This window comes from Lygodium microphyllum, chromosome 11, assembly GCF_053477565.2.
Source record: "Lygodium microphyllum isolate KBCC chromosome 11, Lygodium_microphyllum_v1.1.10, whole genome shotgun sequence".
Lineage (NCBI taxonomy): Eukaryota > Viridiplantae > Streptophyta > Polypodiopsida > Schizaeales > Lygodiaceae > Lygodium > Lygodium microphyllum.
In genome coordinates, this window is record NC_141145.1 from 154,242,108 (window position 1) to 154,254,839 (window position 12,732).

A 12,732-nucleotide genomic window follows, 5' to 3' on the forward strand; every position below is an offset into this window, starting at 1 on the left:
AGTCTCTCTGCACCATCTTTGACCATTAGATCGGTGTTAGGTACCATTAAACGCCTTATCTCTAGTGTCACCAACTGATACTTATGGCCAAAAGAATGACTTAGGCCAACAATTGACACCAGATACCACCAAATACTTGGGCAACATAACTTATAGTAACTTTTGCTTTTGACATGCCGTGATTTTCTTGGCTTGGGCTCATAAATTTACTCTAACCCTAGTTGCATCTCACATGGGCAACATTTACTTAATCATGTGGTTAAAAATTAATCAACATGTTAAGCGAGGTTTCAAAAATATATGTCCTCATGACAATCTGCCTATAAAAGGGTAATGACCAAGATTGGGTAAACCTGTAGGCTTTCTATGGGAAGTACTTGCTTGGGCTTGATTGACAGGTCTTGGGTCTATGGCAGCCACATGACAGAATGTGCTCATGCTGGTAGTATAGTCTGTCTACCAGGCTGTTTGGCCTCTGTCTAGCTGTGAGTGAATTTTATTTTGGTCGCATTTTTGGTTTGCTTTTTTGAGGCTCAAAAAATAATTTCCATATAGCTTTCTTCAAGTTCTTATTTGCCTACGGGGTTTGATGGATAAGGTTGTCATTATCTCATTAGCATAAGCAACGATTTGAGAATGTGTAGCTTGTCAGAAGCAGAAATTGAATTGTTTGTAATCCAAGTTGACACCCTCAAATATAGCTTCATTTTAGTTTCGTAAGGTCGATCTAATGAGCTGCAAGCAAGAGGTTACAAAATGTCCCGACTTGTGAAAGTCAAGGGAACACCATACAGTGGTGATAGGCTTTCCCATTGAAGCTGCTTATTTGTAAATTTTCAAGGTTTTAATTGATAGTTTTTAGAGGCACATGTCAAGGTGCCTTTCTTTTATGATTGTATTTATATACTCTTTTGCTTGCTATAACAGAAGTGTAGTCGTTACTAAAAATGTGTACTCTGTACCTGGTTGATGCTGTGCACCTGCTGTTACTTTGGTGCTATGAGTGCTTAACATTTAGCTGGTTGATATTGTACACTACTATTGCATGGTGACTACGAGTGCTTATACTATCTGAATACCATTAGAAATCTGTCGTAGATGCCTGTCTTGTTGAAAGGTTCAAAGTGTTAAGTTGGGCTTTATCTCAGTTAAGTAATATACAATAACTTACTTGGCTGTGGGAAGAGTAGCTTGTTTCGTCTCAGTCTTTAAGTAAGATTACATTTTAAAAGTAAGGATATTAATAAGATCTGGTCTTGAAGAAAGGACTTACGCATTTATAAATGGGTGGCAGGTTCTGACTGCCTTTGCAAATGCATTTATGCAACTCCAGCCATTGAGAGTACCTGGATGGAGGTAAAATCTTTTATTTTTTGGTTAAGTATGAAAATGGCTCTTAAATGCTCAATGTTGCTGCCCCTTGCTGAGAATAGCTTTCGAAACAGCTTTGCCTGGCTTGAGCTCATTAGCCATCGAACATTTATGCCAAAGCTGCTGCTGAGTAACTCCCAAAAGGGATGGCCCTTGGTTCAACGCCTCTTAGTGGCCATTTTCAAGTTCATGGAGCCCTATTTGCGGAATGCAGAACTCAGCGACCCGGTATTTTCTGAAACCAAGGTCTTTCGAAATTGAGAAGCATTCTTGAAGTATGCTGAAGCAAGGTTGTTGACACATTTTGTATCTGCTTATGCTAGGTGCGGCTTTTGTACAAAGGCACACTCAGAGTGCTCCTTGTCTTACTCCATGATTTTCCTGAGTTTCTATGTGACAATCATTTCAGTTTTTGTGATGTTATCCCTCCTAGCTGTATTCAAATGCGGAACCTCATACTTAGTGCTTTTCCTCGGAACATGCGTTTGCCTGATCCTTTTACACCAAATTTGAAGGTATGTAAGCAATCTCTTTCAGCCGTAGTTTACCTAGTTGATAAACTACTCTCTTTTTTCTCTCTGATGTAGAACTGGTCAACATTGAAACTACACTTGACCTTAGCGAAAAGTTAAAAGAACTGGTCAACATTGAAACTGGCTCATTGAAGCTGTCAAGGCATTTTATATGCTCAGATGCTATGGCAGTGAACCAGAAAGATAGAAAGCTGATTTCTCCTTGATGTCGTGTTACTTTTTTTGGCATGTCATATGTGCTGTAAATTTAAATACTCTCTTGATATTGTAAGAGCAGGTTGATCTGCTCCCGGAGATCAGTCAATCTCCTAGAATACTTTCAGATGTTGAATTTGCCTTGAAAAATAAACAGCTCAAGTCAGAGATTGATGACTATTTGAAGGTTTGTGACATCTTTCATCTTGCAAGGATCTGTCTATAAAGAAGCCTCAAAGAAACTCAAGTCAAGTATATTGCATTTTTCCAGACAAGACAGCCAGTATCTCTACTTTTGTCGGACTTGAAGCAGCGCCTTATGCTGCCACAGCAAGAAGTCTTGTCTGCTGGAACTCGCTACAATGTACCATTGATAAATGCCCTAGTGCTCTATGTTGGGATGCAGGTAGATTTTTTGCCATAGGGTTTCCTTTCCTTGTTATTTTTCAGTGTTGATGTATCAGTCAATGTGTTTGCATTTTAGGCGATTCAAATCCTTCAAAGCAAGACCACTCCTCAACAGTTGGCTGTTCCGACAACACCAATTACTCACAGTGCTCCTATGGACATCTTCCAAAAGCTCATCACAGAACTGGACACAGAGGGACGATACTTGTTTCTTAATGCTGTGGCAAATCAGCTCCGTTACCCCAATAATCACACCCACTACTTTTCTTGTGTTCTACTTTATCTTTTTGCTGAGGCTACTCAGGTAAAGCATGGATTAATGACCTTGTAGTATTGGTGCACATTTTGGTGAACCTTGTCTCTGATGAAAAAACGGTGGATGTTCATTTTGCAGGAAATAATCCAGGAACAGATCACACGAGTCCTTTTAGAAAGACTGATAGTGAATCGCCCACACCCTTGGGGTTTGCTTATCACATTCATAGAATTGATCAAGGTGCACTTTCTTACCTTTTAAGGTCTTGATGTTTATCTGAGTCCTGACATGTTGCGCAAATCTTATCTGTGCCTTTCTTTTACAGGTTGTAGTGATGGTTGGTTCAACCAGTTTAGTTTTATGTACCATGGCAATGCAACGATAATGAACATTCTTCAGTGTGTGAATTTGCTATTCTAGAACATAAATGATAATAAAGGGAAAGATTTGCGCTGACATAGTATTTTTTGATGATCTGATCATGTAGGTGTTCCCTTTCATTAAAGCTGCTATTTAGTGGCTTGTTTACTGAAGTCTATAGTGTGGACCCCCTAGGCTTTTAGGTGAGCCTGGTGAAGAGGTTGGCACACTATGGCTATGGTATGTTAGCAGATGAAGATTAGGCTGTTTGAGATACAGAAAAGAAATTTTAATCACAATTTGAGAACTCCAAGAGTTGAGTGAACATCAATCTAACACAAGGCCTGGTTCTCATATGGGTCTGTAAAAACCCCACTCCAAAAGTACAAGGGCTACGTTGTCATCAATAGTAGTATGCATAATGCCAGCTTCGAGCTGTGCTGTCAAGCCCTATATGTGATCTTTTATATATGTGTCTACTCTCTCTCTCTCTCTCTCTCTCTCTCTCTCTCTCTCTCTCTCTCTCTCTTTACATACATACATGTGGATAATTATATTACTCAAGAAAACATAAAAGAAGTTGAAGTGCTTGAGAGCCTAGCTGGAGCTGAGAGTCTACATCATATGAGTACAAGACTTTGGGGGTAGCCAAGTGGAAATGGGGGAAAGAGGCCAAGATGGGGGTATTGAACCATCAGGGGTCGCCATCTTGTAGTGTGAAAAAAAAGCTAGGGTAGTCCTTTCTGTGAAGGAACAATTATTAAAGCTCCCTCTAATGCCAAGAGTCTCTCTTTAGCTGCTCTGAATGCGTGTGAAGAGAGGGAATATTGTTTAATAGAGCTTTCCCAAGGAAGCATAGACTAAATGGCTCTCCTTGTTGAAGATCAACTAGTGACATGCCTGCTGGATATGTCACCTTGTGAGGTTCACAATGGGCTCCCACACCATTGCAACATAGAGGGCTCTAGTGCTTGAAGGCTGGGCAAGGCATCCAATCCTACCATTGTGCATGAGCCAACCTCTACTAGATCATATTCTTGGGGTTGGGGCTCTACCTGGTGGAGAAACTTGCAAGTCCCTCTTCACATGAAATGGGCTATCTCACATCACCACAAACAATGACTTTGGGGCCTCCATGCATTGCGGCGGGCAGCATTGTCAAACCTAGTATTGCTCCATCCTTGCCAACTAGCTACCCATGACCACTAACCAATCAACCATGGCCACCAACTAGCTACCCATTACCACCGGCTAGCCACTCATGACCAGAAACCAACCATAGGAAGAAAGAGACCCTTTGCAGTTGCTAGCTATCTCATACACACTTTCAAAACATACGTATGAGACACTCTAATACTTTTAGCCAAATGCTAGTCGTGGGTGGGGATCTAGTCCATATTGTCCCATACCGGTATATGTTTCTCAATTTGCATGGTGTAAGACAAGAAACTGAAAGGAGTTTGTGAAATTGAAGAAAGGGTTCATCTCCACTCTTATAGGTTGGAATGTACCTCATTCATGACTCGTTGACCCTCCCACGTCCATGACCGTGACTCATGAATGTCTTACCAACCAACATAAGAGCCCATCTTGTGACTTCCCCTGCAACTTGTGGCCCTCTATCCGTGGATAGTTTACCACCCCACCCTCTTAAAATGCAAAGTGTTAGCACATCCAACAGTGAGCGTTGGGTTGCCTAATGGCCACCGCTCAGATGTCCAAGCTCTTTGTGGGCTTTTTGTGGAAGGGGGAAGGGGAAGCCACTCTTGAGGGAAAAAGCATCAAAGTCACCAAGTCCCCTCCACATCTAATGGAGCAGATAGGATGGGAATGCATTGCCAAGAAAACATAGAAAACACAAGTGAGGATTGAGAATGAACAAATGAATTCAGGATTGAACTTAATGAGCACACCGAGTATGTGAGGTATATGATTCAAGGAATTCCCAAGTAGACACACTCTTGTGGGAGTAAGTTGAGAGAGGCTGGCAGAGTGTGTCGTATCCTGATGAATCTTGAACTCGAGAAACCATCAAAGCGCAATGTCAAATCTGATTTAGAAAATCTACATAGTGATGTGTGCCAAACACAGCAGTTCTAGTGTGTGTTGATGCTATTGATGCTGAGAAACAAAGATTGAGAATGAATACAAGAATGAATTCTGCCGAAGGTAGCAATCCTAGTATGTGTGGATGCTACCAAGTGTGGAGTAGCAAAACACACCAGCTCTTTTATGAAAGAGAAGCAGAAGAGAAATGCAGATGCAGCCACCTAATCTTGGCAATCTGATGACAACTGTAGGACATCAAAATGATTTCATGGACCATTTGACATGTCACGAGCATTGACATGTGACTCGTGACATGTCACACGAATCATAAAATCTGCTATTAAGCATTGTTCAAACTTTAAATGGCAATAAAAAGAAATCCCAAACTGAAAACCCTAAATCTTGAGTCCTATTGTCTACACAAGGCTCAAGAGTCGAGCTTCATCACATTCAGATCCTTATCCACACCCATCTCTTCCCATTGCTATTGCCAGAAGACTCTACAAATGCATTCTCAACAAGTGTAGATGCTTTGAAGTACTGGCATCGCTTGAGGCTCCTCTCCAAGATTGTGTGGCATGAGGTGCAATAACCTCCTTGTACATCATGCTCTCTCTCTCTCTCTCTCTCTCTCTCTCTCACACTCGGGAGGCTCGATGGGATAGTTAGTTTGCTCAACCAATCATACATTACAATGGCAAAAGACTTATCTTTCTAATTGTTGTGTAGAAGAGTTTATTCCTCTTCTTGGTATGGTGCAAGGCCCATGTACTCCATTTCCTCTCACAAGGCCCAGAGTTACAATCTTGTGAGAGAGCTCTCATTGCAATGTGTCTTTGAAAAATACAAGATAGAAATTCAATGCTCGTATGAAAATTCTAAAGGCAATATGTATCAGGGGGGTTGGGTGATGGATCAAATGTTTATTATCACCAAGGTAGGTCCTTGATACCGTATTTTTCTCACTAAGAGAGTGGCTGCAATTGAGTCTCTTGTCACTCTTTAGTGCGCAGCCCAAACACACGACTCTAGTTGTGGAAAAGAAGGCCCTCATCCTCGAGAGTCTAGTTTTAGAAGCATATCATTATCTCCCACAAATTTGCATATATATTCATTCCATCTATCCTTCAGTTTTTTGTTTACATGCCATTGCTTCATTTTTCCATAGAGGATAAAGGAGATGGGCAATAGTATGGATGGGCACATGAAACAATTCCCAGTGTTAGTTCCATATGTCTTTCGAATCCATGACGACCCTTTATGTAGAAAAGAAAAACATAATGAAGTAAATTTTGAGAGAAGAAAAACACGATGAAAGTAACTATTTATCTTACAATAATCTTGATTTTAAAGAATGAGTACTTGGTAGATAGCAAACAATGCAATATTTCAGTCCAAGGCCTTTTCAATTTTGTCGATAAACTCATACAGAAGGCCAGTGGTGCTCCCTTCTAAACATATATGCAAGCCTTGACTTGTAACACTTAAGAAGCTCTAAATCACTGTTTGCCCTATACGTGCTGAGAACCTTGGGTCTCTTGCAAACAAAATTATGTGTCTTACATACAATAGAGAAAATATAATCCACCGAAGGTAGTTTGCTACAGTCTCAATTATGAGGTCTAGGCTATGTGTAGCACAAGGTGTCCAAACAATGGCAGAGAACTCTTCTTCAAGCATCTTTGGTATAGAGATACAATTTGATCCGTTATTTGTAACAACTTGCACAATGTTGCTTGGACCTATATCAATGATTGCTTGTTGTATATGAGACCATATATCTGCACTTACGAGTATAATATTTGCAAGTACTGCATCTATATGGCACACAGAAACATGGTACCTTTGTGAGAAGAAATCAATATGTTATAGGCATCTCTATTTTGCTCATTAGAAACAAAAGCACCGTGCATCTATACTTTTCTCATGTTGCCTTCAAATGCTCTAGCTCTCTTGTTAAGGCCTCTTTTCTCATGTGGAAGCTTCTTGGTGTGCAATGCCTCATACTTGGACCCTCCTCTTCACACAATGTGAGAGATGGTACAAATTTTGACTTACATCGAGGTGTTTGAAGAGTGTAAAAAAATGAATCACATTGTATAAATAGCTTTGTCATCTCTCTCGTAGCCTTCCTTAATCCTTATCTTTTGCAATGATGCTTTCATGTCTTCTTGCTTGTGTATGGATAGTCTAGTTCTCTTACTGGAGGGCATGATCTGCATGGAGGAAGAACCTATAGTTTGTGACTCTATAGAGTCAACAACACTGTCGACATCAACAAAGCTCCTTTGAAATGTAGGGATTGTTGTGAGGTTTGACTCTCACTTATCCCATGCATTCACTCTTTCAATGTCTAACATTTGGACTTTTCATGGTCCGAGATTGTTGTACACGTTTTTGAGCACTCTTGAGCAAGGGCCAATTCCAAAGCCCTTTGTCCGAAAGAAATGAGCTCTCAACCTTTGTGCTACACCATGGTGATGCTCTGTACAAAACTTGCCCACTTATGTTGCTATTCCACATCCACCATAACTTGAAGTATCCAAGGCGACATTACTACTCAAAAGAGTGTTCTTCTTCAACATGATGATAATTTGAGTTGTTTAACAAATAGAGATGTCACGAGGATATGAAATTTTGAGATGCGTATAAGCACATGAAATGCATATGACGGATATTCCATAGTAACAAGCCAAGGACCTCGAGGATGCAGTGCGTGCCAAAAGGCAAAAGTTGTGATAAGTTATGCTAACTGGGTTTTGTTGGTCAGTTGGAATCATATTCGACCCTAGGGCAGTGGTTTGGCCAGTAAGTGTTAGTGGTGATACTAGGGACTAGCATTAATTAATTAATTAATACTAGTCTAAGGGTCAACAGAGGTTGGGGACCACTTTAGGTTGCAAATGGTCTAGCCAATTTAATTATGGATGGGCACATTTAATTTTGGTTAGGATTAAAAGGGTTGAATTTATTTTTTAAATGATTAAATTTTTAAAATTAATTAGATGGCTGGGTAATACTGGAAAATGGGTTTAGAAGGTTGCTACTTTTGGCAAAAATGCCCATGCAAGACTGAAAAAACGTTTTTGGAGGTTGAAGAGAGTGGTTCATTCAAGTTGAGGAAAAGAGAGAGAACAGGTTGCTGGTCTGAGTTTTTCTGTTGTGGAGGACCTTTTGGAGGTTGGACCAGCAAGAATCAAGCCATGTGATGCAGGCGACAACAATTTTGGGACCTTCAGGAGTTGGCGACAGTTGAGGCAGACGACCTCAGTTTGAGGCCTCCTGGCAGCTGGCCACAGTGTTTAATGCTGTCTGGTACTGGCAACAATCAGATTTCAGGCCTTTCTCGTGGGAAAATCAGAAAAATCTCTCTTTTGGCATTGTCTCACCTTTTCCAGCTTGTGCTTAGTCATTCTCAACATTTCTCAACATTTTGGATCAGATTTCAGTCAAATTTGGTGGACAATATAGAGATTTCTATTGTAAACCCTAAATATCTCTAGGAATTAGGATTTGATAGCCACCTTAGGACCCGTGCCAATTGATGAAGGCATCGTTCACTAAATTCAGCACCTGAAATTTGTGTAATTGTTAGGGAATTTAGATGCCAACCCATTCATTGTAAATTGGGGCAGCATTTGGCTAGTTGGTGGTTCACTTTGTGCAAATCTTGGGTGAAGAATCAAGGGGCAATTGGCCCGAATTGATTGTTGATTGTTGCTATAGCAAGGGGCTTTTGGAATATAGCAAGGGAGATTGTGAATCTCGGTTTGTACTCATTCCATTAGCAATCAAGCTAAAGAAATACCGAAAGGGGCACCAGTTTTGGGGCCAACAATGTGTCCGATGTCCAAGATTATTAAGGTAATTTGTGCATTTCAAGTTATGTTCATTTGCTGATTGTTGTAATAATTAAGTGCTTAATTAGGAAATTACCACCCTTTCCAAGAAGGACGGCTGGTTTTAGAGAACTGGTTAATAAAACCAAGGTTGATGGCATCATGGACCATGGTTATGTCCAAAGTGGTAGAAGAGGGAAAATAAGAGAGAAACGAAAAAGAGGAATTTGATAGGAAAAGAAAAGAGAGAACTCCAAGCTTGATAAACAACTTAACATTTGTGTCGGCCTTGTTACTGCAATTATCTCTGATTCAAAGTGGCATTCAAAGTGTGAATGTTATCATTCCAAAGCCTACTGAAAATCTGAGCTCCACAGCCTTCAAATATCTAAACAGCTTTGGTTGAGAGTTCAAGCTGTGTAAGCCAGTGGAATCTTCCACAATATCTTGGAGCATGATGTATTCATTTCTCCTTACAACCAATGCCTGGGCTTTTATAGCATTACAGCTCCAGTTCTATTAGGTTTTCCAGGCTATTTAACATAACACACATTGGGAATGCCTCTTATATAAAAAGAGATGACTTGTATGAGTACCGAGAGATGACCTCCTGTGAACTAGAATTCTTGTACGTAGCTAGTTAAACAGAACCTTGTTTTGGGCAGAGGCATCCAGGCATGGTCACACCCACACACCTCTCTTCTCTGTCCTGCATCCCTCCTTGCCTTGGGCCGTCTGAGAATGCCTAGTGTTGGGAAAAAGTCTTTAAAATTCTGCACAGGTGAATGGTCCTCTGAAAGTTTCCACACAAGAATGAGGCGGGAGTTCGACAGACATTGTGAGGAATGCATGACGTCCTTGTATATGTTTGTGGATGGTGCTGCAAGCAGTTATTCAAGAAAATCTGGCCATAGATACATGTCTTGTGCTCTATGCATGGGTCTCCTATTTTACATTCTATATATGATCAGTCTCCATGCAGTTATTAGTTGATACTTCATACATTTCCCATCTTGAGATCATGTTGTGAAGCTTGGTTCAAAAGTCTACTTTTTGACAACCTGTGCACGACTGATTAGAAATCATCATGTGAAGCTCGTTATAAAATATGCAAAACCTTGATTTCCGAGGTGGCTTACCTGCTCACAAAGTTTCCTGATGTCCATGCTAATTTTATTTAGGGTTGCTCAGTCTTGTTGATTGTCGGTGTGTCCCAATTAAAGCTTCGCTGAGCTTTTTTGTTTGGCAGTTAGATTCTTATTTGAAATGTCTTTTGATTTGCTTGTTTTAGTTGTGGGTGGGTTTCTTTTTTTTTTGGGGTGGGGGGTGGGGCTGCCGGGGGGCCTGGAGTGTGGGTGTTGTCTCTGTGTTGTAGCCATGCTGTTTAAACTAATGCCACTGCGGCTGGCTGGTGTTAGAGTCCATACATACAGTATGTATATGCATGCATCCGTTTTGGTGGCAAGACCACACTTTCACGTGTGCATTGGTTGGCACACCTAATAAAATACTATTGTTTTTCTGTAGAACCCTCGCTACAACTTCTGGAGTCATGGATTCACGCGATGTGCACCAGAGATTGAGAAGCTTTTTGAGTCTGTTGCAAGATCTTGTATGGGACCTCCATTGAAGCCCATTGAGGATGATCTTACGTCAACCATGGCAGGCGATGGCATGAAGGCGTAATGTCCAGGCGCTGCTCCTGTAAGGCAAACCAGTAATCATGGCAAATGATTGATTGCACCTATTGAATTTAGTGCTTATGGGGGAATCGATTGTTCCCATGCGTCGGGTGTGGTGTTGGAGTACCGCCAATGGAAACCAAGGAATAAAAGCCAAGATGCAATGTAATGCTGATGGTTTCTGGTAATACTAACTAAATGTATACTAGACTTTATGGAGTTTTAATGTATGGAATTACCATTTTTTGAAAAGAAGCGGAGACACGTAAAGCAAGTTGTAAACTTAAATCTGCATATGGTCATTTTAGACGTCGCATGTCTTGCCACTCTAAAAGATGAATTTGGAACCTTTGGAAGAGTTGGAAACTCCACACATCATGAGTCGATATGAAATGTTGGTGAATTTTCATGGAGACGGGAGGGAGGGTCATTGGATGTATCGGCAAGGAAGCCCGTTTTGGTCTGAAAGGGCATTTTGGGCTGTTGAATATGCGAGCTTATGAGAAGAAAGGCGATCAATCACATGTGATACACAAGCTCACTACTAGTTCCATATTTAGTCCTTTTGAATCCAGTGGAGAGGCATATACTCGGTACTCAAAGTTAGAGAAGGATGCCCGCGGGGCAGGAAGGATGGATATCATCAGTCCAGCTTGCATTCAGATGCAAAAGTGTGCTGTTTAATAGAGATGGTTGAATTTGCACCCCTAATGAACTACGAACAAATTTAGAGACGAAACCACCTCTATAGAGAACCAACTCGTTGAAAAAGGTTTATGCAGGTCTGTTTTACTATGAACATTCTAGATGCCTCTTTTAGAGTGAGGAAAGTTAAAATGAGTGAAATTGCCAAGAAAAAGTGCACACATATTATGCTCCCCTTCAATCCTCCTTGTGGAGGATGATGGATGGCCTTGTGTCATGGAAACGTTGCTCTTCCTCAATGCCAAGATTTCCTAGGTCGCAATGTTCAAGTCCTTTTAAGTATTTATATACATAATGCATGACATCTTTTCCTTGCAAGGTGTAGTAGAGCCAATGCCTAGAGGTTCTTGTTTGTTATACGAAAGCAATCAAATCTGCCTCACACTAGTGATGTGTAAAAGTCATTCTAAAAAAAAAAAGAGCAATTATTTGCCAATGTGCTAATTTTGTTGATGCTGCCTTGATCTCTTGGGGCGTTGTCTTAGATCCTCGCTCAAGTTGTGGCCCTTGGGTGCCATACGATGCCAAACCCAAGCCCCCATCACATCTACGTCTTGGAGTGATGGCGGTTTCATGCATCTTAAAATTGGGGTGATTGTAATGAAACTAGAGCAATGGGAGTGTAGAGAAGGGATTGGGGTTTTTTTAAGGTGAGTCCTAAGTAATCAAAGATAATGTGAGCTTGAGAAGCATGTGAGAAGACTTGGAGTAAGAGAGTGTGATTGGCCACACTTGGTATGCCAACCTAGGAAATGTATATTGACATAATGAGATGCATTATAGAGAGTTGCTAGCACTCCAGCAATGCAATTTTGCTCTCTAAATTGTTAGTAATTAAGTATCTAGGGTTGGTTGCGAGAAAAGTACCCATGGTATGGAAATAGTCATCATTTGAGCGCATTATCTACAAGACAAATTGCACGGATATCTGGCTACAAGCATTTCCCATGACAACCATTTGAATATATCTCGATTTGCTCTAAGGACATTTGTGCAAATAAATCCAATGTGGATAGGAAAATTAAAAATTTTAGCCATGTACCAAGCCAATCTACCACTTGCATAGACCACAAGCCTATACAATCCTTGAAATAAAGGAAGGCAATGAATTGATACAATTTGAGTTGTATCATTATGCTTGAGTCAGTGTGGTCACTATATATGGGATGAACTAGTGAATTGCAAGATTATCCAACTAGGTCTTAATGTTGAGCACAGTCGTACTGACAGCTTAAATGTCAATGCGCTTACTAGTTCTCTTTTAGTTCAAGCTATATAGTTGGTAGCTTATGTTTATAGCACCAATGTCGACGCACTCATTTAATTTAATTCAA

General features: G+C 40.6%; 1 protein-coding gene across 4 annotated transcripts in view; it reads left to right on the forward strand.

Annotated features, from left to right (window-relative positions):
* The window catches only part of LOC148029552 (transcription regulator), a 56,709-nt gene extending 45,654 nt beyond the window's left edge, over positions 1–11,055 (forward strand). For 3 of the 4 annotated variants that reach the window (XM_087688414.1, XM_087688415.1, XM_087688417.1), the window contains exons 44-51: positions 1,295–1,356; positions 1,446–1,599; positions 1,695–1,886; positions 2,182–2,286; positions 2,371–2,505; positions 2,584–2,811; positions 2,902–3,003; positions 10,539–11,055. In XM_087688414.1, the coding sequence (XP_087544540.1) occupies positions 1,295–1,356; positions 1,446–1,599; positions 1,695–1,886; positions 2,182–2,286; positions 2,371–2,505; positions 2,584–2,811; positions 2,902–3,003; positions 10,539–10,697 (1,137 nt within the window). In that variant the 3' untranslated portion in view covers positions 10,698–11,055. The remainder of the gene's footprint in view (positions 1–1,294; positions 1,357–1,445; positions 1,600–1,694; positions 1,887–2,181; positions 2,287–2,370; positions 2,506–2,583; positions 2,812–2,901; positions 3,004–10,538) is intronic. The other variant, XM_087688416.1, reaches the window with a different exon arrangement.
* The last annotated feature ends 1,677 nt before the right edge of the window (positions 11,056–12,732 follow it).